This window comes from Capsicum annuum, chromosome 10 (genome assembly GCF_002878395.1).
Source record: "Capsicum annuum cultivar UCD-10X-F1 chromosome 10, UCD10Xv1.1, whole genome shotgun sequence".
NCBI classification, from domain to species: domain Eukaryota; kingdom Viridiplantae; phylum Streptophyta; class Magnoliopsida; order Solanales; family Solanaceae; genus Capsicum; species Capsicum annuum.
Genome location: NC_061120.1, coordinates 831,105 through 854,783, shown reverse-complemented (window position 1 = coordinate 854,783; position 23,679 = coordinate 831,105). Strand labels below are relative to the sequence as shown.

General features: G+C 44.1%; 1 protein-coding gene and 1 pseudogene across 1 annotated transcript; both read left to right on the top strand.

Annotated features, from left to right (window-relative positions):
- Positions 1-3,000: 3,000 nt before the first annotated feature.
- On the top strand, positions 3,001-9,131 carry LOC107845373 (uncharacterized WD repeat-containing protein C2A9.03; the record flags this gene model as incomplete). Its single annotated transcript, XM_016689661.2, is given in 9 exon segments — positions 3,001-6,119; positions 6,244-6,411; positions 6,506-6,592; positions 6,865-6,999; positions 7,084-7,194; positions 7,387-7,478; positions 7,561-7,666; positions 8,157-8,243; positions 8,335-9,131. Coding segments are annotated over 9 exon segments (1,341 nt in total). The 3' UTR covers positions 8,749-9,131.
- A 12,129-nt stretch (positions 9,132-21,260) lies between these two features.
- LOC124888077 lies at positions 21,261-22,243 on the top strand (annotated as a pseudogene).
- Positions 22,244-23,679: the final 1,436 nt, after the last annotated feature.

Genomic DNA, 23,679 nt, shown 5'->3' with positions numbered 1-23,679 from the left:
ATTTATTTAAATATTAAATTAAAGATGAAACTATACTAATAATAAAAAAATTATTTTTTTAATAAAACATTATTAAATTAATGTTATTAAGGATAGTAGTAGTAGTATATTAAATTAACATTATCAAATTAACGTAATTAAAATGTTATTAAATTAATATTATTAAAACGTTATTAAATTAACGAGGGACGGACCTACGTGGTTGCCATGGGGTTCACCCGAACCCCCTCGGTAAAAAAATTACGTTGTATATATATAAGATAGAAAATGTATATTTATGTACGTATATTAATGTTGAACTACATGAAAGAAGACACTTAGATAGCCAGTGGTGTTTTTGCTCTTTTTGGGCGCTTCCTTCAGCCTACTGTGCGGGTTCGATCCCTGCTAGTGGTTGTTTTTTTTTTAAATTAAAAAAAAGTTAGGTGTTGCTGCTATTAAAATAAATAAAATAATAATAATAATAATAATAATTTTTTAATTTTTTTTTAAAAAAGTTAAATGTTGCTACTATAGAAATAAATAAATAAAATTATTATTACAACAACAACAAAAACAACAGCAACAACAACAACAACAACAACAACGTCGTTTAAACACAAAAAACAAAACTTTGACGGTACACAAATATGACCTTTAACTATTCAAAACTGCACAAATATGACCTTTCTCCAAGTTAGCCCTTTTAACGACGTGGCACCATATGATTGGATTACCTTTCCACGTAGGCGCGAGTGGGACTCACGCACAGGATTGCAAAATCGGAGGTCATATTTGTTCAGGTTTTGAATAGTTAAAGTTCTTATTTGTGCACTATCAAGGTTTAAGGTCAAAGTTATAATTTGGTGTCAAGTTTAGGGTCATTTTTATGTATTAACTCTTTTTTTTTTATTCTTTTCAAAGTTATATAAAATCCTGTGTTTTGTATCGCGATACATTGAGTACCTAATTATATTTTATTTTTATTCTTTACAAAGTTATATAAAATTCCGAATTTCGTATTGCGATACATTACTTAGCCGGTTCAGTGATGGTCGCGGTACATTACTTATCCGATCCAGTGATGATCGTGATACATTACTTAGTTGGTTCCTAATGTATCACGACCCTAAGTGATGCATTACAATCCTAAGTGAAATTCAAGATTTTTAAAATTATTTTAAGAAACTGAAATTTTAGGTAATAATAACATAAGTTAAGGTATGAATTTATGTAATTTTTCCTACTTATGTTGTTTCTTTTGCTTTGTATCGTATTGTTTTGTCGTGTTATATCCTAGCACCTTGCTATAATTTCTTCTTTTGCTTTTATCATTTCTTTTGCTTTGTATTGTGTTGTTTTGTCATGTTAGGGACTCGAATCGCTCGCTAGATAGATGAAAGTAGAGGGAAAATATTTGAGAATGCATTTTTCACGTGTTTGTATCTCATTCGTTCTTGTGTCATGACAAACTGAATTATTAGTTCTGTGTCATGATAAACAACTTTGTTAAATTTCTTGAGGTGCAACTCTCTTTGTTGAGACAGGGTTATTTCTCCCTTACTATTGTAGTTGAAGTATTGACAGGATTTATATGCCAAAAGCTTTGTTAGTTTTTTGGGATCAACAAGATTAAGTGATCTGATCGAGTTGTTGAATATTTAGAGGGGTGTTCCATCTTAGAAAGAAGTCATGAATTGATAATTCATCGTGTGAGTTTATCATATAGAATGTTCTTTAACTGTGTATCAGATACACTCTATGCGGGATTTCTGTGAATCAGATCTTTCGGACCTACAAAGTAATATTTAATCGAATAAAAAAGTAATACATTGAATCAGACGGAAGGTTCATCGGTTCATCCTCACCTAGTTTTTCTCATTTCAAGAAAACCGTATAAAATCATGATGGATATGACTATTTTACCTTTACTTCTGTAGTTGAAATAACATTCTAAGAAAAAATCTTCGAGCACTATCTTCATTACATGATCACAAAAATGCAAAACCTTGGTAGAGAAGAAGAAAAAGCAAACAAAAGCACTCTCGCTTGCTTTCTTTCTCTTTATCGCAAATTGAAATCACTTGTCTGATAGATCAAACTAAACTAACATTGAACTGGAACCACTCGTCAAATAAATCAAACTGAACTAACATTGAACTGGAATCACTCGTCAGATCTATCAGACTGACACTCGTTAGATAAATCAAACTGAACAGACATTTTATGAAAATATATTTTCGTCCCATCCATCCTTCCATCAGAATAGTTCGCCCCACTCATTTCGCATCACGATAAACTGCTCCATTAAACTCCAATCATTACGACATCATGTGAACGCGAAATACTTCATGAACCGAATCATTTCATATATAATAATTACAAACTTTTATTTAAAATCCCTAAAATCAATTATCAATTTTGTCATTTTCAATTCCATTTAAATATTTAATTTAATTTATTTTTTTTTTAATAAAAAAATACCCCTTAAAAAGGCAAAAGGTTATCTCTTTCATTTCCCTATTTTGTGTTTTAGAAAAATGTCGTTTGCAAAACAAGCAGTGGATAAACATAGAAATTACTAACACCTTTTTTTTTTTCTCTTCTTCCCAAATCTACCGATCTACAAAATTCACTTTTATTTTTAATTAATCAAATTAATTTTCGATGTGTTAATTAATTAATCATCTGATTAATTAATTAATTAATTTTCTGGATCGAGAACAATCGAAGGTTCGATAATTTTATTTTTTTGTGTTTATGCGTATAATAATATTCTTGTTTTTTTTTTCTTTTTTTGTGTTAATTGTATTTGATTTATGTGTCGGTGTTTTTTGAGTTTGATTTATTTTTGTGTGTTTTAGTTGTGGAATTTATGATCTTCGATTATGGATTTTATTAATTTATGTTGAGTTTATTTGCTGTTAATTGGCAGAATTTGAAACTAATTTTTTTTTTTTTTTTTTGGGGATATTGTATTTGATTTATGTGTCGGTGTTTTGGAGTTTGATTTTTTTTTTTCCTGTGTTTTAATTGTGGAATTTTATGATCTTCGATGCTGGATTTTGCTAGTTTATGTTGAGTTTATTTGCAGGTTTTGAAGATAAATTTGTTCTAATTTGTGAAGTATTAAATTTTGTAAGCTAAGAAAAGTTTCTCAAATTTTAAAGCTAAGATTTGTGTATGTTAGATTATGTTTGATTGATGTTTCAGTACGATGTTCGGTGATTTGGATTTTGATTTTTGTGATTTTTAATTTATAGATTTTATGGTGTTTATTGTGGCATGATCTTGAGTTTATTTACTGTCAATTTGAAGAATTTGTAGTTATGTAGGCAGGTTGAACCTAATTTTAGTTCGATTTTGGGCAGCATTAAATTTTGAAGTTAAGAAAAGTTCCTCGCTTTGGTTGTATTTTGTGTTTATTAAATATGTAATGGAATAGGTAGGGGCGGACTAAGTTGCTTGGACTCTTTGAAAATGTCATTGGGTATGTATTGGATCCTTCAAAAGTAGTGCATTTTCGGAGGATCCGACGCGTGTGTGGCAACATTTTTGGAGAGTCCGAGCAACTTAGGGGGCGGATGCGGAGCATAAGAACTAGATTCATCCGAACCCTTGCTATCGTGTTCCATGTTTAGAGTACTTTTGTGATTTTTCAATTGTTGAATAGTATATGGTGTAATTATGGTTATTGCGAATTGATCTTTGCTAGGGGGACACGTGCTGGTTCATGTTGAGTTTATTTGCTATCGATCTGAAGAATTGTAAAGTTTTGTTATGCGGATTGAACCTTGATATTCATGTATTTGGGACAGCATTGTTTGTTTAATATATGATGATGATATGAAATGAAGTTAAATGAAGAAATGATTAGATGGTTCATTATCTTGATTGATGTTTCGGTGTTTTGGACTTTGATTTTTGTGATTTTTAATTGTAGAATTTATGGTGTTTATTATGATTATTTGGCGCGATCTTCGATGCTGGTTTTTGTTAATTTATGTTGAGTTTATTTGCTGTTAATTTGCGGAATTTGAAACTAATTTTCCTTCTTATTTGGCAGCATTAAATTTCTAAGTTTAGAAAAGTTTCTTTGGTTGAATATTCTAGATTTTTGTGTTTTGTGTTTATTAAATATGTAAATGGAATAGTTCGGGTCGGACGGATGCGGAGCATAAGCACGAGGTTTATTCGAACCATTGGTGTCATGTTCCGTGTTTTAGGATTTTGACTTTTGTGGTTTTTTCAATGGTTGAATATATGGTGTTATTGTGGTTACTGTGACTTGATCTTTGTTGGGGGGACACGTGGTAGATTGTTTTGAGATTATTTGCTATCGATCTGTGGATTGTAAACTTTTGTATGCGGGTTGAACCTAGATATTTGTGTATTTTGGCCAGCATTATTTGTTTAGTGTATGATGATGATATGAAATGAACTTAAATGAAGTAGTGAGATTCATACAGCCAAACTTAACATGTTTGGGACTGAGGCATAGTTGTTGTTGACCAACATTTAATTGTCAAGTTAGAAAAATTTCTTCCTTTTGGTGTTTCCCCCCCTTTTTGTTGCATATATATGGTGTTGTATACATCATAGTTGTCAAGTTTCGGTCTTTCTATTAAATATGTAATATGTAATGGGATAGGGTGGATGCAGATCACATGCTAAGAGCCTTAAAAGTCAAATCCAGCAAGATTAAATCCTGGGTTTGTATAGATTTTCGTGAAGTCACGTTGTAGGCTTGTTACGTGCTTGTTATACTGTGATACGTAACTATTGTCAATTGAGGAAGTTGAAATCATGACTTTCTCCATGACCCGTGTGTTGTAATTAAGTTAAGGCCAAAGTAGCAGAAATGAATATGCAGAGAAAAATGCATGGGAACACTGAGATAAAATTAGGAACAAAGAGATTCATGACAAGTTGGGAGGGTCTCCTGTGGTGGAAAGGATGGGGGAAGGGAGGTTTAAATAGTTTGGACTTCTGACACGTACATAGGAGCAAATACCCTGGCAAGGAGGTGTGTGAAGTTGGCTGTAGTGGGCATGAGGAGAGGGAGAGGTAGGTCGAAAAAGTCTTGGAGGGAGGTGTGTCGGCACGAGATGATGCTACTTCAGCTTACCAAGGATATGACGCTTGATTGGAGGGCGTGGAAGGTGTGTATTGGGGTAGAGGAATAGTTGGTAGGGAGCATTTTTTTCGTCCAGGAGTATTTGTGTGATTATTACGTTTGCTTATGCTTAAATCTCTAGTACTCCCTGTTTGTTTCTTCCATTTCGTTTTTCTTATTATCTTCTTGTTGTTACTGTTTGTTATTACTGCTTCCTTCTCATCACTTCTTGAGCCAATGATCAACAAGAAACAACCTCTCTACCCTTACAAGGTAGGGGTAAGGTTGGCGTACACTCTACCTTCCTAAACCCCACCTAAGAGATTATACTAGGTATGTTGTTGTGTTGTTGTACCTAGATATAGGTTATAACTATTCTTCTCTTTTCTGGCCGGCGTTGAAAATGAAGCTGAAAACTTTACTTCAAGGATTGTTAAGTGTGTTCATTTGATACGCTCTATGCATATCCATGCAAGTATTCGTGTTTCTAATGCTCTGGCTTCTTTTGCAATGCATCCCTGTCTAATGGAATCTTTGATTTAATAACAAGCTGGTCTTTGCGGAAGCCTGGATAGAGAACAAGATGATGCAAGAAACATGTTTATGTGCCTTGCTTCTTAAATAAAATTATATCTAATCTTTTTGATTCTTTTGTTTTTTTGTGTGAATGCATCTGTGGATTGACATAGTGTTCTATAAACAACATTAACCTAGTCTTTCTCTATATGGATGCCCCGACACTCTAGTACTGAAGTGCTGTATGAGTATCTTGTCCCATAGTTTTTCTTGGAAGTTTGTATTAGTATACATTTTCTCAATTCTTGATGTAGTTTACTTTTGTGGTTAACCTTTTTAGTTTGTAGGTCATTTGGTTTGGTAAAACATGTCTCATCAACAAGAGGATGATGCTGATTACATGGAAAACGAGTATGACATGGAAGTTATAGATGATGACATGGATGATGAGTTCCATGGCCGAGATAATGGTGGCTCTGATTCAGATGGAGAGGACTATGACTATATGGTTTGTGAACTCATCCATCAAAGCTTAATTGCGGCATTTACAAGGGCATGCTAGATGTGTTCTTTTTGTTTAGATGATTATGTTTTCTGTATCTAATCCTATTGAATTGTTTCTTCTTGAGTAGAATAATAAAATGCAAGATACCTCTGCTGCCGAGGCAAGGAGAGGTAGAGACATTCAAGGGATTCCCTGGGAAAGGCTTAGCATAACCAGGGAGAAATACAGGCAAACAAGATTAGAGCAGTATAAGAACTATGAAAATATTCCACAATCTGGGGAGGCATCAGAGAAGGTAAATTAGATGTGTATTTTCTTATTTTCTTATTGGTCTGAGCGACTGTGTCTAATGGGTACATGGGTGGATCTATCCATTTGCTATTCAACAGGAATGCATAGCCACAAAGAAAGAAGTTTCATACTATGACTTCAGACGTAATTCAAGATCTGTTAAATCAACAATTTTGCACTTCCAGGTAATTCTACTAGTCCTCTGTACTTTTTACTTTACTATTTGGTTATTTACATTGTATGAAAGGCAGTAGGCTAAGAATTTGTTTGCGGCTTATCTAAAGACGATATTATTAGAGTGAATGTAACCAGGTTACTTGGATAAACAATATGATTTGTTATTTGCTGATAGAATCATGCATGTTAGTTTGATTTTCTTTTATTATTTTAGGCAAGGTTACTTATGATTTTGTCACAGTAATCCCGAAGCATTTTTAATTTTTGTTTCATGGTATAGCTGAGGAATTTGGTCTGGGCAACCTCCAAGCATGACGTGTACCTTATGTCACATTTTTCCGTCATTCATTGGTCATCCTTGACCTGCGGCAAAAATGAAGTTCTGAATGTATCAGGGCATGTAGCACCGTGTGAGGTAGGTGTTGTGAACATGGAATCCACCGGTTGTTTTAAAGACATAATTGGTTGTGACTTTTTTCCTTTTTACCCATCATTGCAGAAGCATCCTGGGAGCCTTTTGGAAGGTTTTACACAGACTCAAGTCAGCACTCTTACAGTGAAAGACAAGTTGCTGGTTGCTGGGGGATTTCAAGGAGAACTAATTTGCAAGGTATGTGAAATTCCCAATGATTGGTTAGAACCGTTCTATTTTATTTATTTGTATGCACAAATGGAGCACGTACTTGCAATTTTGAATTTTTGCTTGTTATATGTGGGTCATGATGCTGAGTTTGCAGTATTTCTTCACCTTTAGGAAGTGAAGTTAATACCAAGTCTCTAATCATTTTGAAACTACATGCAGTATTTAGACAGGCCTGGAGTTTGCTTCTGTTCGCGGACAACATATGACGATAATGCAATTACTAATGCTGTTGAGATTTATAACACTGCCAGGTATTATGGTTATCTGCCTACTCCAGAAACATGCTATTTCTTTGTGAGGATGAAGCTAACCGAAAAATCTTTTGTTCCTCAGTGGTGCACTTCATTTTATAGCTTCGAATAATGATTCTGGAGTTAGAGATTTTGATATGGAGAAATTTCAACTGTCCAAGCATTTCCGTTTTCCGTGGCCAGTGAATGTAAGTCTGTGCCCCCGCCTGCATGTGTTTATGGGTGCATACCTTCCCCGAAATGTTTATGTGTAGGTGTATACCAAGAAGGTTTTTCTAATTATGGTGGTATTTGTGATGCAGAACCATTACTGGTGAATTTGCTAGTTTTTACTGATTTTTAAATTAGAATTATAATTTATGATTAGTTTAGGTTGAAAGAATAACACCTTTCTCCTCCTCATACTAGAATAATTCAATCTAGGTGCTTTGTATATAGAAATTACTCTAATCCGCCATCTTTTGATTAACAGTCTTATCCTAATGCACTTTCTGTTGGTGGTATTAACGGCTTTTGCATATTAAGACATTACTTGCCTTGTTTTCCCGTTTTATGCTTGGTGGTTTGGATAGTAGTATATCACCTACCTTGTTTTCCCATTTTATGTTTGTTGGTGGTATTAACTACTTTTGTATAACAAGATATTACTCACCTTTTTTTCCCATTTTATGCTCGCAGCATGCATCACTGAGCCCTGATGGTAAGCTTATCGCAATAGTTGGGGATAATCCTGAAGGTTTGTTGGTTGATTCCAGGAATGCAAAGGTACTTGTGCATTTATCTCCTCCCCTGATTCAATTTTCCAGAACTGGTTGATGTTTGATGCACCATTAACTACTAAATCTAATGCTTACAGGTTGTTTCACCTTTGAGTGGACATATCGACTATTCATTTGCGTCAGCGTGGCATCCTGATGGCCTAACTTTTGCAACTGGCAACCAGGATAAAACCTGCAGAGTATGGGACATACGTAACTTGTCGAAATCAGTCGTTGCTCTGAAGGGTAACCTTGGAGCTATTCGATCAATCCGCTACACATCTGATGGAAGATTCATGGCTATGGCAGAACCAGCAGATTTCGTTCATGTTTTTGATGTAAAAAGTGGGTATGAGCAGGAGCAAGAAATTGATTTCTTTGGTGAGATATCAGGTCTGTCTTTTAGTCCCGATACAGAGTCCCTTTTCATTGGAGTCTGGGATCGCACATATGGTAGCCTTCTTGAGTTTGGACGGCGGCACAACTACTCATACCTTGATACAATAATCTGAACACCACTCTTGCATGCTTCTTTGGGTACGTTTACTTGGCTTGAAGTGGCACTGGCTTAACTTTGTAAAACCACTAGCATAGTCAGGAGTTAGTAGTGGATTTGGCTGTAAATTTGTTATGTTGTGCAATTTAAGTCTGTCACATAAATTGATGTGTTGTGCACCATTTCTAAGTATCAGAGGATGTAGAATGGAGGGATGTATAGAAAGGGAAGAGACTCCGGTGATGTGAACAAGAAAACTTAAACAAAGTGGTGTTTCCATAAGGCATAGGCCAAAAACTTGATCTTGTGTTTTGGGGCTAGGGGTCATGTATTGAGTCCTTTAATTCATACTGAAAGTTGACTTACTGATTTGCATCTGTCCTCGAAGCATTTGATTTATATCCTCCTTGTTAACTTTGTGTGATTTGTATTTGTCCTCGAAGCATTTGGTTTATATTCTCCTCGTTAACTTTGTGCGCTTGAATGGAACGATGATTCATGTAGCAACTAAATGTAAGAGGTATTGTATTGAAGTTGTTTTAAGGGTGTGTTTGGTAGGAAGAGAAATGTTTCCTAGAGAGTAGTTTTGTTATTTCTTTTCTGGTGTTTGGTTGGTAAGGAGATAATACAGCTCGATGAGCATTTAGGTATAATTTAAGCAAATATTATGACATTGAATTTAAACTACTACTTTGACTCGATACCTGAATTGTCCTCAATCCAGGAATTGACCTGGGGATTGAGATTTGGGTTGAGGTCGAGAATGAAGTTGGGGATAGGGTCTGGACTTTAAGTTGAGGGTTGGGTCGGATATGGATTTCGAATCTAGAGTCAGATCCCACACTACGCTGCTTCCCGGCCTAGCTGGGCAGCTCGATCGTTTTTTGGTCAAAAATATGTACGGTTCCCGGGCCTACCCTGAAAATTGTGGGCTATATCACACCAATTTGGCCTGAAAATGATCCGTTTGCGTCGTTTAGTTTGTGCCCCCAATCGTTTTTCGGTCAAAAATATGTTCGATCTTTGGGCCTACTCCAATAATCGTGGGCTATAGCACATCGATTTGGCCTGAAAATGGTTCGTTCGTGCCGTTTTGCTCGTTTGACCACCTAAGTTGCCTCGCACACCCTAAAGGCCCACACTAGGCCGCTCTCCAGCCTATTTGGGGCAGCCAGATCGATTTTTGACCAAAATCACGCCCGGTTCCCTGGCCCACCCCAAAAATCGTGGGCTATGTACATCAATTTTGCCCGGAAATGGTCCGTTTGCGCCATTTCACATGTTTGAACACCTAAACCGCCCAAAAAACCACAATGCCCACATTAGGCCGCTCCCCAGCCTGTTTGGGCTGCTCAGTCGATTTTTGGCCAAAATCACGCTCGTCCCCTGGGTACACCTCAAAAATCGTGGGCTATAGCACACCGATTTGGCTCGAAAATGACCCGTTTGTGCCGTTTCGCCTGTTTGACCACCCAAACCGCCCATAAAATCATAAAGGCCCACATTAAGCCGCTTCTCAGCCTGTTTGGGGCAGCTCGGTCGATTTTTGATCAAAATCACGTCCGGCCCCCGGGCCTACCCCAAAAATCATGGGCTATAGCACACCGATTTGGCTAAAAAATGGCCCATTCACGTCTTTTCGCATGTTTGACCACCAAATCACCAAAAAAGCCATAAAGGCCCACATTAGGCCGCTCCCCAGCCTGATTGGGGCAGCCCGGTCGATTTTTGGCAAAATTCACGCCTGACCCCAGGCCCACCCCAAAAATCGTGGGCTATAGCACACTGATTTGGCCCAAAAATAGTCCGTTCGCGCCGTTTTGCCCATTTGAACATCCAAACCGCCCAAAAAATCACAAAGGCCCACACTAGGCCGCTCCCCAGCCTGCCTGGAGCAGCCTCAGTTGATTTTCGGCCAAGATCACGCCCGACCCCCAGGCCCACCCCAAAAATCGTGGGCTATAGCACACCTATTTAGCTAAAAAATTGCCCGTTTGCGCTGTTTCGCCTGTTTGACCACCCAAACCGCCCAAAAAATCACAAAGGCCCATATTAGGCCGCTTCCCAGCCTGCTTGGGGTAGCCGGTTGATTTTTGGCCAAAATCATGCCCAGCCCCCAGACGCACCTCAAAAACCGTGGGCTATAGCATACCGATTTGGCCCAAAAATGGCTTGTTTGCACCGTTTCGCTTGTTTGACCACCCAAAAACCACAAAGGCCCATATACGCCGTTCCCCAGCCTGTTTGGGGCAACCCGATCGAATTTTGGTCAAAATCACAGTCGGCCCCTTAGCCCACCTCAAAAATCATGTGCTATAACACACCGATTTGGCCCAAAAATGGTCTGTTTGCACCATTTCGCCTGTTAGACCACCCAAACCACCTAAAAAACACAAAGACCCACACTAGGCCTCTCCTCAGTCTGTTTGGGGCAGCCTGAATGATTTTTGGCCAAAATCACGCCTGACCCTCGAGCCCACCCCAAAAATTGTGGGCTATATATAGCACACCGATTTTTAGCCAAAATCATGCCCGGTCTTCGGACCCACCACATAAACTGTGGGTTATAGCACATCGATTTTGCCCAAATGGCTCGTTTGCACCGTTTCGCCCGTTGATCTCCCAAATCGCCTCCAAAACTACAAAGACCAATATTAGGTTGCTTCTCAGTTTGTTTGGTACAGCCCGGTTGATTTTTGGCCAAAATCACATCCGGCCTCGGGCCGACCCCAAAAATCGTGGGCTATAGCACTGATTTGGCTCGAAAATGACCTGTTTGCGCCGTTTCGCCTGGTTGACCACCCAAACCGCCCAAAAAACTACAAAGGCCAACATTAGGCTGCTCCCTAGCTTGTTCGGAACAACTCTGTCGATTTTTGTCCAAAATCACGCCAGGCCCTCCGGCGCACCTCGAAAATTGTGGGCTTTATCGATTTGGCCCAAAAATGGCCTATTTGCGCCGTTTGACCACCCAAACCGCCCAAAAAAACACAAAGGACTACACTAGGCTACTCCCCAGCCTGTTTGGGGCAGCTTGGTGCGCCCGACCCTCGAACCCACCCCAAAACTCGTGCGCTATAACACATCGATTTGGATCGAAAATGACCCATTTGCGCCGTTTTGCCTCTTTGACCACCCAAACATCCCAAAAAAATACAAAATCTCCTTTTAGGCTGCTCCCCAGCCTGTTTGGGGCAGCCCGATTGATTTTTGACCAAAATCACGTCCGACTCCCGGGCCCACCCCAAAAATCGTAGGCTATAGCGCACCGATTTGGCTTGAAAATGGCTCGTTTGCGCTGTTTCGCCCATTTGACCACCCAAATCGCCCAAAAAACCTCAAAGGCCCACACTAGGCCATTCCCTAGCCTGTTTGGGGCAACCCAATTGATTTTTGGCCAAAATCACGCTCAGACCACGGGCCCACCTTAAAAACCGTGGGCTATAGCACACCGATTTGGCTAAAAAATGACCCGTTTGCGTCGTTTCGCCTGTTTGATCACCTAAATCACCCAAAAAATTACAAAGACCCATATTAGGCTGCTCCCCAGCTTGATTGGGGCAGCTAGGTCAATTTTTGGCTAAAATCATACCCGGCCTCGGGTTCATCCCAAAAATTATGAGCTATAGCACACTGATTTGGCCCAAAAATGGCCCATTTGTGACGTTTCGCCTGTTTGACTACCCAAACCGCCAAAAAAATCATAAAAGCCCACACTAGGACGCTCCCCAGCCTTCCTCGGGCAGCCCAGTTAATTTTTGTCCAAAATCACGTTCGGTCCCTGGTCCTACCCCAAAAACTGTGGGCTATAGCATACCTATTTGGCTCGAAAATGACCCGTTTGCGCCGTTTTGCCTGTTTGACCACCCAAATTACCCAAAAAACCACAAAGGACCACATTAGGCAGCTACCTAGCCTGTTTGGGGAATCCCGGTTGATTTTTGGCAAAAATCACACTGACCCCTGAGCCCACCCCAAAAATCGTGGGCTATAGCACACCAATTTGGCTCGAAAACGCTCCGTTCACGCTGTTTTGCTTGTTTGACCACCTAAATGGCCACGAAAATTTAAACAGATCACACTGGGACTATCCCCAACCTCCCTAGCATGTCTCGGTCGATTTTTGGCCCATAACACGCTCGGACCCCAGGCCCACACCCGAAATCGTGGGCTATAGCACACCGATTTGGCTCGAAAATGCCCCGTTCGCATTGTTTCGCCTGTTTGTCCACCCAAATGGCCACAAGAACTTAAACAGACCCATGAAAACTTAAACAGACCATACTGGGATGATCCCCAACCTCTGTGGCACACCCTGGTTGATTTTCGGCCCACAGCACGCTCGGACCCCGGGTCCACCCCCGAAACCACTGGCTATAGCATACCGATTTGGCCCGGAAATGCCCAGTTCGCGCTGTTTCGCCCGTTTGTCCACTCAAATGGCCACGAAAATTTAAACTGACCACACTGGGACGATCTCCAACCTACCTGACATGCCCCGGCCGATTTTCAACCAATAGCAGGCCCGGACTCCAGGCCTACCCTCAAAACCATGGGCTAAATGTCCCATTTGCTCCGTTTTGTCTGTTTGTCCATCCAAATGACCACGAAAAAATAAACGGACCACACTGGGATGATCCCTAACCTCCTTGGCACACCCCGATCGATTTTCAATCCACAATACGTTCGGACCCTGAGCCCACCCCCAAAACCGTGGGCTATAATACACCGATTAGGCCCGAAAATGCCCTGTTCGTGCCGTTTTGCCTGTTTGTCCACTCAAAATGGCCACAAAAATTTAAACGGACCACACTGGGATGATCCCCAACCTCCCTGGCATGCCCCGATTTATTTTAGACCCACAACACACCCGGACCCCAGGCCCACCCCCAAAATAGTGGGCTATAGCCCACCGATTTGACCCGAAAATGCCCTATTCGTGCCGTTTTGCACGTTTGTCCACCCAAATGGCCACGAAAATTTAAACGAACCACACTAGGACGATCCCCAACCTCGTTGGCATGCCCGGGTCGATTTTCGGCCCACAACACGCCTAGACCTCGGGCCCACACCTAAAATGATGGGCTATAGTACACCAATTTGGCCTGAAAATGCCCTGTTCACGCCGTTTTGCCTGTTTGTCCACCCAAATGGCCACGAAAATTTAAACGGACCACACTGGGATGATCTCCAACCTCTTGGCTCGCCCCGATCAATTTTTGGCCCATAAAACGCTCGAACCCCGAGCCCACCCCCAAAATCGTGCGCTATAACACACCGATTTAGCCCGAAAATGTCTGTTTGCTCTGTTTCGCCCGTTTGTCCGCCCAACTTGCCACGAATAGTTAGACGGACCACACTGGGATGATCTCCAACCTCCCTGGCACGCCCGGGTTGATTTTCGACCCACAGCACGCTTGGACCCCGAGCCCGCCCCCGAAACCGTGGGCTATAGTACACCGATTTGGCTAAAAAATGTCCCATTCTCGCCGTTTTGCCTTTTTGTCCACCCAAATGGCCACAAAAATTTTAACGGACCACACTGGGATGATCCCCAACCTCTGTGGCGTGTCCCGATCCATTTTTGGCCCACAGCACGCTCGGACCCCGAGCCCACCCCTAAAATAGTGAGATATAGCCCACCGATTTGGCACTAAAATGCCCCGTTCGCGTCGTTTCTCCCGTTAGTCCACCCAAATTGCCTCGAAAATTTAAACGGACTACACTGGGATGATCCAAACCTCTCTGACATGCCCCGGTTGATTTTCAGCCCACAGCAGGCCCAGACTTCGGGCGTACATCCAAAACCGTGGGCTATAGCACACCAATTTGGCCCAAAAATGCCCCATTCACGCCGTTTCGCCCGTTTTATCAACCCAAATGGCCACAAAAATTTAAACGGACCATACTAGGATGATCCCCAACCTCGCTGGCCTGCCCTGGTCAATTTTTGGCCCACACCATGCTCGAACCCCAAGCCCACCCCCGAAACCGTAGGCTATAGCCCACCGATTTTGCCAAAAACTGCCCCATTCACGATGTTTCACCCGTTTGTCCACCCAAATGGCCACGAAAAATTAAATGAACCACACTGGGACGATACCCAACTGCCCTGGCACGCCTCGGTCAATTTTTGTCTCACAGCACGCCCGAACCCCGGGCCCACCCTTAAAATCATGGGCATAGCACACCAATTTGGGCCGAAAATTCCCCATTCGCGCCGTTTTGCCCTTTTATCCACCCTAATGGCCACGATAATTTAAACGGACCACACTGGGACGATCCCCAACCTTTCTAGCACACCGCGGTTAATTTTTTGCCCACAACACGTCCGGACCCGGGCCCACCCCAAAATTGTGGGCTATAGTACATCGATTTGGCCCAAAAATCCCCGTTTGCTTCGTGTCGTGTGTTTGTCCACCCAAATGGCCACAAAAATTTAAATGGACCACACTAGGACAATACCAAACCTCCTTGGCATGCCCCGATCGATTTTTGGCCTGCAGAACACCCGAACCGCTGGCCCACCCTTGAAAACGTTGCCTATAGCACACCGATTTGGCCTGAAAATGCCCCGTTCATGCCGTTTTGCCCGTTTGTCCACTTAAATGGCCATAAAAATTTAAACGAGCCATACTGGGACGATCCCCAACCTCCCTGGTATGCCCCGATCGATTTTCAGCCCACAGCATGCACGGACCCTGAGCCCACCCCCGAAATCGATGGCTATAGCACACCGATTTGTTCCGGCAATGCCCCATTTGCTCTGTTTCGCCCTTTTGTCCACCCAAATGGCTTCAAAAATTTAAATGGAACACACTGGGACGATCCCCAACCTCCCTGGCATGCACTAGTCAATTATCGGCACACAGCACGCGGGGACCCCGGGCCCACCCTTGAAACCGCGGGATATTGCCCACCGATTTAGTCCAAAAATACCTCGTTCACGCTGTTTCGTCTGTTTATCCACCCAAATGGCCACGATAATTTAAATGGACCACACTGGGACGATCCCCAACCTTCCTGGCATGCCTTGATCGAATTTTGACCCACAGAACGTCCGGACCTCGGGCCCACCCCTAAAACTGTGGGCTATAGCACACCGATTTAGCCCAAAAATGCCCCGTTTGCGTCGTTTCGCCCGTATGTCCACCCAAATGGCCACGAAAATTTAAACAGACCGCACTGAGACGATCCCCAACCTCCTTGGCAGGCTTCGGTCGATTTTTGGCCCACAGCACGCCCTGACCCCGGGCTCACCCCCTAAACCGTGGGTTATGGCCAACGATTCGACCCGAAAATGTCCTATTCGTGCTGTTTTCCCCGTTTGTCCACCCAAATGACCACAAAAATTTAAACGGACCACACTAGGATGATCCCTAATCTCCCTGGCATGCTTTGGTCGATTTTCGGCCCACAGCACATCCGAACCCCGACCCACCCCTAAAATCATGGGCTATAGCACATCGATTTGGCTCGAAAATTCCCCATTCGCGTCGTTACGCCCGCTTGTCCACCCAAATGGCCATGAAAAATTAAACGGACCACACTGGAATGATCCCCAACCTCCTTGGCATGGTCCAATCGATTTTCAGCCCACAGCACACCTGGACCCTTGACCCACTCCCGAAATCGTGGGCTATAGCACATAGATTTGGCCCAAAAATATCCCGTTCGTGCCGTTTCGCACGTTTGTCCACCCAAATGGCCACGAAAATTAAAATGAACCACACTGGGACGATCTCCAACTACCTTGGCATGCCCCGATCAATTTTTGGCCCGCAGCACGCCCGAACCCCGGGCCCACCCCCGAAATCGTGGGCTATAGCACACCAATTTGGCCCGAATATACCCCGTTTGCGCCATTTGTCCACCCAAATAGCCGCAAAAATTTAAAGGGACCACACTGGAACAATCCCCAACCTCCCTGGCATGCCCTGATTGATTTTCGGCCCACAGCACGCTCGAACCCCGGGCCCTTCTCCAAAATCGTGGGCTATACTACACCGATTTGGCCCGAAAATGCCCCGTTCGCGTAGTGTCGCCCGTTTATCCACCCAAATGGCCATGAAAGATTAAACGGACTACACTAGGACGATCCCCAACCTCCCTGGCAAGTCCCGGTCGATTTTTGGCCCTCAGTACGCCCGAACCCCGGACCCAGCCCCAAAACCGTGGGCAATAACACATCGATTTGGCCCTAAAATGCCCCGTTTGCCTTGTTTTGCTAGTTTGTCCACCCAAATGGCCACGAAAATATAAGCGAACCACACTGGGACGATCCCCAACCTCCCTGGCAAGCCCCGATCGATTTTCGGCCGACGGCATGCCCGAACCCCTGGCCCACCCCCAAAACCATGGGCTATAGCATACCAATTTAGCCCAAAAATGCTCCATTCGCGCCGTTTTGCTCGTTTTCCCACCCAAATGGCCGCAAAAATTTAAACGAATCACATTGGGATGATCTCCAACCTCCTTGGCATGCCCCCATCATTTTTTGGCCCACAGCACGCCTGGACCCCAGGCCCACCCCCAAAATCGTGGCTATAGGACACCAATTTTGATTGAAAATACCCTGTTCGCGTCGTTTTGCCTGTTTATCCTCCCAAATGGCCACAAAAATTTGAACGGACCACACTAGGATGATCCCCAACCTCCCTAGCACACCCAAGTCGATTTTTGGCCCATAGCACGCTCGAACCCCGAGCCCACCCCCGAAATTATGGGCTATCGCACACCGATTTGGCCCAAAAATGCCCGGTTTGTGCCATTTCACCCGTTTGTCCACCAAAATGGCCATGAAAATTAAACGGACTACACTAGGATGATACCCAACGTCCCTGGAATGCCCCGGTCGATTTTCGACCCACAGCACGCCCGGACCCCGGACCCACCCCTAAAACAATTGGCTATAGCTCACCAATTTGGCCCGAAAATACCCCATTCGCGCCATTTCACCCGTTGTCCACCCAAATGGCCACGAAAATTTAAATGGACCACACTGGGATGATCCTTAACCTCCCTGATATCCCTCGGTCTATTTTAGGCCCACAGGACGCTTGGACCCTGGGACACCCCTAAAACCGTGGGTTATCGCACACCAATTTGGCCTGAAAATGCCCCGTTCGCGTTGTTTCGCTCGTTTGTCCACCCAAATGGCTACAAATATTTAGATGGACTACACTAGAAAGATCTCCAACCTCCCTGGCATGCCTCGATCGATTTTTGGCCCACAGGACACCCACACCCCGAGCCTAACCACAAAATCGTGGGCTATAATAGACCGATTTGGCTCGAAAATGCCCCGTTCGCGCTGTTTCGCCAGTTTGTCCACCCAAATGGCCACAAAACTTTAAACGAACCATACTGGGATGATCCCCACCCTCCCTAGCATGCCCCGATTGATTTTTGGCCCACAACACGCCTGGACCTCGAGCCCATCCTTAAAACCATGGGCTATAGCACACCGATTTGTCTCGAAAATACCCCATTCGTGCCATTTCGTTCGTTTGTCCACCCAAAATGCCACGAAAAATTAAAAGGACCACATTGGGATGATCCCCAAACTCCCTGGCATGCCTCGATCAATTTTCGACCTACAGCACGCCCGGACCTCGGGCCCACCCCCAAAACCATGTGCTATAGCACATGATTTGACCCAAAAACTCCCCGTTCATGCGATTTCGCCTATTTGTCCAGCCAAATTACAACAAAAATTTAAACGGACCACACTGGGACGATCCCTAATCTACCTGGCACGCCCTGATCGATTTTTGGTCCATAGCACGCCAGAATCACGGGCCCACCCCCAAAATCGTGGGCTATAACACACTGATTTGGTCCGAAAATGCCCCATTCAAGCCATTTTGCCCGTTTATCCACCCAAATGGCCACAAAAAATTAAATACACCACACTGCGTCGATCTCCAACCTCGCTGGCATGCCTCGGTCGATTTTCGTCAGTGAGAACGCTCGGACCCCGAGCCCACCCACAAAACCGTGGGCTATAGCCCACCTATTTAGGCCGAAAATGCCCTATTCGTGCCATTTCGCCCGTTTGTCCACCCAAATGGCCACAAAATTAAACGGACTACACTGGGACGATCCCAAACCTCCCTGGCATGCCCCGATTAATTTTTGGCCGACAGCACGTGCGGACCCCAGGCACACTCCCGACACCATGGGCTATAGCACACCAATTTTGCCTGAAGCTGATCGGTTCGCGTCATTTTGTCCATTTGTCAGCCCAAATGGCCACGAAAATTTAAACGGACCACACTTGGACGATCTCCAACCTCCAAGGCACGACCCTATTGATTTCTGGCCCACAGCACGCCCGGACTCCGGCCCACCCCCAAAACCGTGGCTATAGCACACCAATTTGTCCTGAAAATGCCCTGTTCATGCTGTTTTGCACGTTTGTCCACCCAAATGGTCACGAAAAATTAAACGAACCACATTGGGACGATCCCTACCTCCCTGGCATGCCCCGATTAAATTTTGGCCCACATCACGCCCGGAACCCAGACCCACACCCGAAATCGTGGGCTATAGCACACTGATTTGGCCAAAAAATGCCCCGTTCGCGCTATTTTGCCCGTTTGTCCACCCAAATGGCCATGAAATTTTAAACGGACCATACTGGGATGATCCCAAACCTCCCTGTCCTGCCTCGATCTATTTTCGGCCCACAGGACGCTGGGACCTTGGGCCCGCCCCCTAAAGCATGGGCTATAGCACACCGATTTGGCCTGAAAATGACCTGTTCGTACAATTTCGCCTGTTTGTCCACCCAAATGGCCATAAAAATTAAAATGGACCACACTGGGATGATCTCCAACCTCCCTGGCACGCCCCAATTGATTTTTGGCCAAAAGCATGCTCGGACCCTGGGCCTTCCCATAAAACTATGAGCTATAGCACACCAATTTTGCCCAAAAATGTCCTGTTCGTGCTGTTTCGCCTGTTTGTCCACCCATATGACCACGAAAAATTAAACGAACTACACTGGGACGATCCCCAACCTCCCTGACACGTTCCAATCAATTTTCCACCCACAGCACGCCCGGACCCCGGGCCCACCCCTAAAACTGTGAGCTATAACACACCAATTTGGCCCAAAAATTCCCTGTTTGCACCGTTTCGCCCGTTTGTCCTCCCAAATGGCTATGAAAATTTAAACGGACCACACTGGGATGATCCCCAACTTCCCTGGCATGCCTCGATCTATTTTCAGCCCCCAAGACGCCCGGACCCTGGGCCCACCCAAGAAACCATAGGCAATAACACATTGATTTAGCCCAAAAATGCCCCGTACGTGCCGTTTCGCCCGTTTGTCCACCCAAAAGGCCACAAAAATTTAAAACGACCACACTAGGATTATCCCCAACCTCCCTGGCATGGATCGGTCGATTTTTGGCCTACAAAATCCCCGAACCTCGAGCCCACCCCGGAAATCGTGGCTTTAGCACACCAATTTGGATCGAAAAAGCCCCGTTTGCACCGTTTCGTGCGTCTGTCCACCCAAATGGCCATGAAAATTTAAACGGACCACACTGGGATGATCCCCAACCCCCCTGGCAAGTCTCGGTTGATTTTTGGCCCACAACACGCCCAGACCTGGAGCCCATCCCAGAAACCGTGTTATAGCATACCGATTTTGCCCAAAAATGCTCCATTTGCGCCATTTTGCATGTTTGTCCACCCAAATAGCCACGAAAAATTAAACTGACCACACTGGTATAATCCCCAACCTCCCTGGCATGCCTAGGTCGATTTTTACCCCACAGCACGCCTGAATCCCTGGCCCACCCCCAAAAAATCTTTGGAGAAAAATTGTGGTGGAAATGTTGTTGAAAGCTGAAATGAGACGACAGAATGAGTGAAAGAAGTTACTGATGAGCAGAGGTAGAGGGATAATCAACTCCGCAAATATCGATCGAAACTTGAACCATTGTATAGGTATGCAATTTCAGAAAGCACAACAATTGAAATTGGTAGTCCGTATTGGTATCAGATCTATTCCTATGTTCCGATCTTTCCCTTTTTTTGACCCATTTCTTTGGTAAAGTCTCCCAAATATATTTGAAAATGAATTGGTTTTCCATAAAGAGAAAGAAAGTTTTCTTCTAGTTCCGCTTCTTGCTCTTCCAATGAAGAAAGACTTGTCGGAAATCGCCGGTTGGGTTGGTCCGACCAAGAAAGGCATGGGACTTTTGGGCATTGCTTGGGTCGAGCTAGGCTACCTAGTGATTTACAAGAACCCTCACTGCACACTTTCTATATACCTGTCTCCATCCAATCAAAGACGTCCATGCCATAGATAATCAGGCTCGGCAAAAACGAAAATCGCTTTTGCTTTCTTTTCCTCTGGCTACTAAGATGTTTTAGTTCGCCAGGTTGTCTCTTGCCTGCCCATGGATTCAGCAGCAGTTCAAAAGGTTGCCCTATTCGGGAATCTCCGCATCTATGCTTATTTTCAACTCCCCGAAGCATTTCGTCGATTACTACATCCTTCCTCGTCTCTGGGTGCCTAGGTATCCACCGTAAGCCTTTCTTCGTTTGAACCTCGCCCTTCAATTTTAAGGCTATGCCATCCTAAGGTGCTGCTAAATGGATGGATATTATCAATGTCCATGAATGATAAATCATAGATCGAACTGCCGAATCAGAAGGAAACGAAATAATCTCAATTTTATGACAAATCCGGTCCGATGGCTGTTCTCCACTAACCACAAGGATATAGGGACTTATTATTTCATCTTCGGTGCTATTGCTGGAGTGATGGGCACATGCTTCTCAGTACTGATTCGTATGGAATTAGCACGACCCGGCGATCAAATTCTTGGTGAGAATCATCAACTTTATAATATTTTAATACCGGCTCACGCTTTTTTAATGATCTTTTTATGGTTATGCCGATGATTATAGGTGGATCTGGTAATTGGTTTGTTCCGATTCTGATAGGTGCGCCTGACATGGCATTTCCACAATTAAATAATATTTCATTCCGGCTGTTGCCTCCAAGTCTCTTGCTCCTATTAAGCTCAGCCTTAGTAGAAGTGGGTAGCGTAACTGGGTGGACGGTATATCCGCCCTTAAGTGGTATTACCAGCCATTCTGGAGGAGCAGTTGATTTATCAATTTCTAGTCTTCATCTATCTAGTGTTTCATCCATTTTAGGTTCTATTAATTTTATAACAACTATCTTCAACATGCGTGAACCTGTAATGACTATGCATAGATCACCTCTATTTGTGTGGTCCGTTCTAGTGACAACATTCCCACTTTTATTTGCACATATTTATGGATTTAACGAGAATCAAGCTAGGGAAATGGTGGAATTATCCAACGGTGTGAAATAAATAGCCTTAAATCTTTAGAATGAGAATGTAGGGATTGTTGTCTTTGGTAGTGATACTGCTATTAAAGAAGGAAATCTTGTCAAGCGCACTGGATCTATTGTGGATGTTCCTGCGGGAAAGGCTATGCTAGGGGCAATTGCACACTGATTTGGCCCGAAAATGTCCCATTCGCCCCGTTTCACTCGTTTGTCCACCCAAATGGCTACCAAAAATTAAACGGACCACACTAGGACGATCCCCAATATCTGTGGCATGCCCCGATCGATTTTTGGCCCACAGCATGCCCGAACCCTAGGCCCACCCTCAAAAATCGTAGGCTATAGCACACCAATTTGGCAAGAAAATGTTCCATTCGTGCCGTTTCGCCCGTTTGTCCTCACAAATGGCCACTAAAATTTAAACAGACCACACTGTGATGATCCCCAACCTCCTTGGCATGACCCGATTGATTTTCGGCCTACAGCACGCCCATACCCCATGCCCACCCCAAAAACCGTGGGCATAGCACACCGATTTGGCCCAAAAATGCCCCACTTCGCGCCGTTTCGCCCGTTTGTCCACCCAAATGGCCACAAAAAATTAAATGAACCATATTGGGACGATCCCCAACTTTCCTAGCATGCCCCGGTCAATTTTTGGCCCACAGCATGCCCGAACCCTGGGCCCACCCCTGAAATCGTGGGCTATAGCACACCGATTTGGCTCGAAAATGCCCCATTCGCGTCGTTTTGCCCGTTTGTCCACTCAAATGGCGACGAAAATTTAAACGGACCAAACTGGAATGATCCCCAACCTCCCTGGCATGCCCCGGTCAATTATTGGCTCACAGCATGCCCGAACCATGGGCCCACCCCTAAAACCGTGTGCTATAGCACACAGATTAGGCCCGACAACACCACATTTGCACCGTTTTGCCCATTTGTCCACCCATATGGCCACAAAAATTTAAACAGAACACACTGGGATGATCACCAACCTTTCTGGCTGCCCTGGTCAATTTTTGGCCCACAGCACGCGCGGACCCCAGGCCTACTCCCGAAACCTTGGGCTATATAGCACACCGATTTGGCCCAAAAATGCCCCATTCGCACCGATATGCCCGTATGACGACCACATTAGAATGATCCCCAACCTCCTTGGTATGTCTCGATCAATTTTCAGCCAAAAGAACGCCCGAACCCTGGGCCCACCCCCAAAATCGTGGGCTATAGCCCACTGATTTCGCCCAAAAATACCCCGTTCGCATCGTTTCGCCCGTTTCTCCACCCAAATGGCCACAAAAAATTAAACGAGCCACACTGGGACGATCTCCAACCTCTCTGGCATGTCTAGGTTGATTTTTGACCCACAGCATGCCCGGACACCGGGCTCACCCCCAAAACCATAGGATATAGCACACGAATTTGGCCCGAAAACACTCATTCGCGTCGTTTGGCCCGTTTATCCACCCAAATGGCCACAAAAATTTAAACGCACCGCACTGGGATGATCCCCAATCTCCCTGGCATGGCCCGGTTGATTTTTCACCCACAGCACGCCCGGACCCTGAGCCCACCCTCAAAACCGAGGGCTATATTACACTG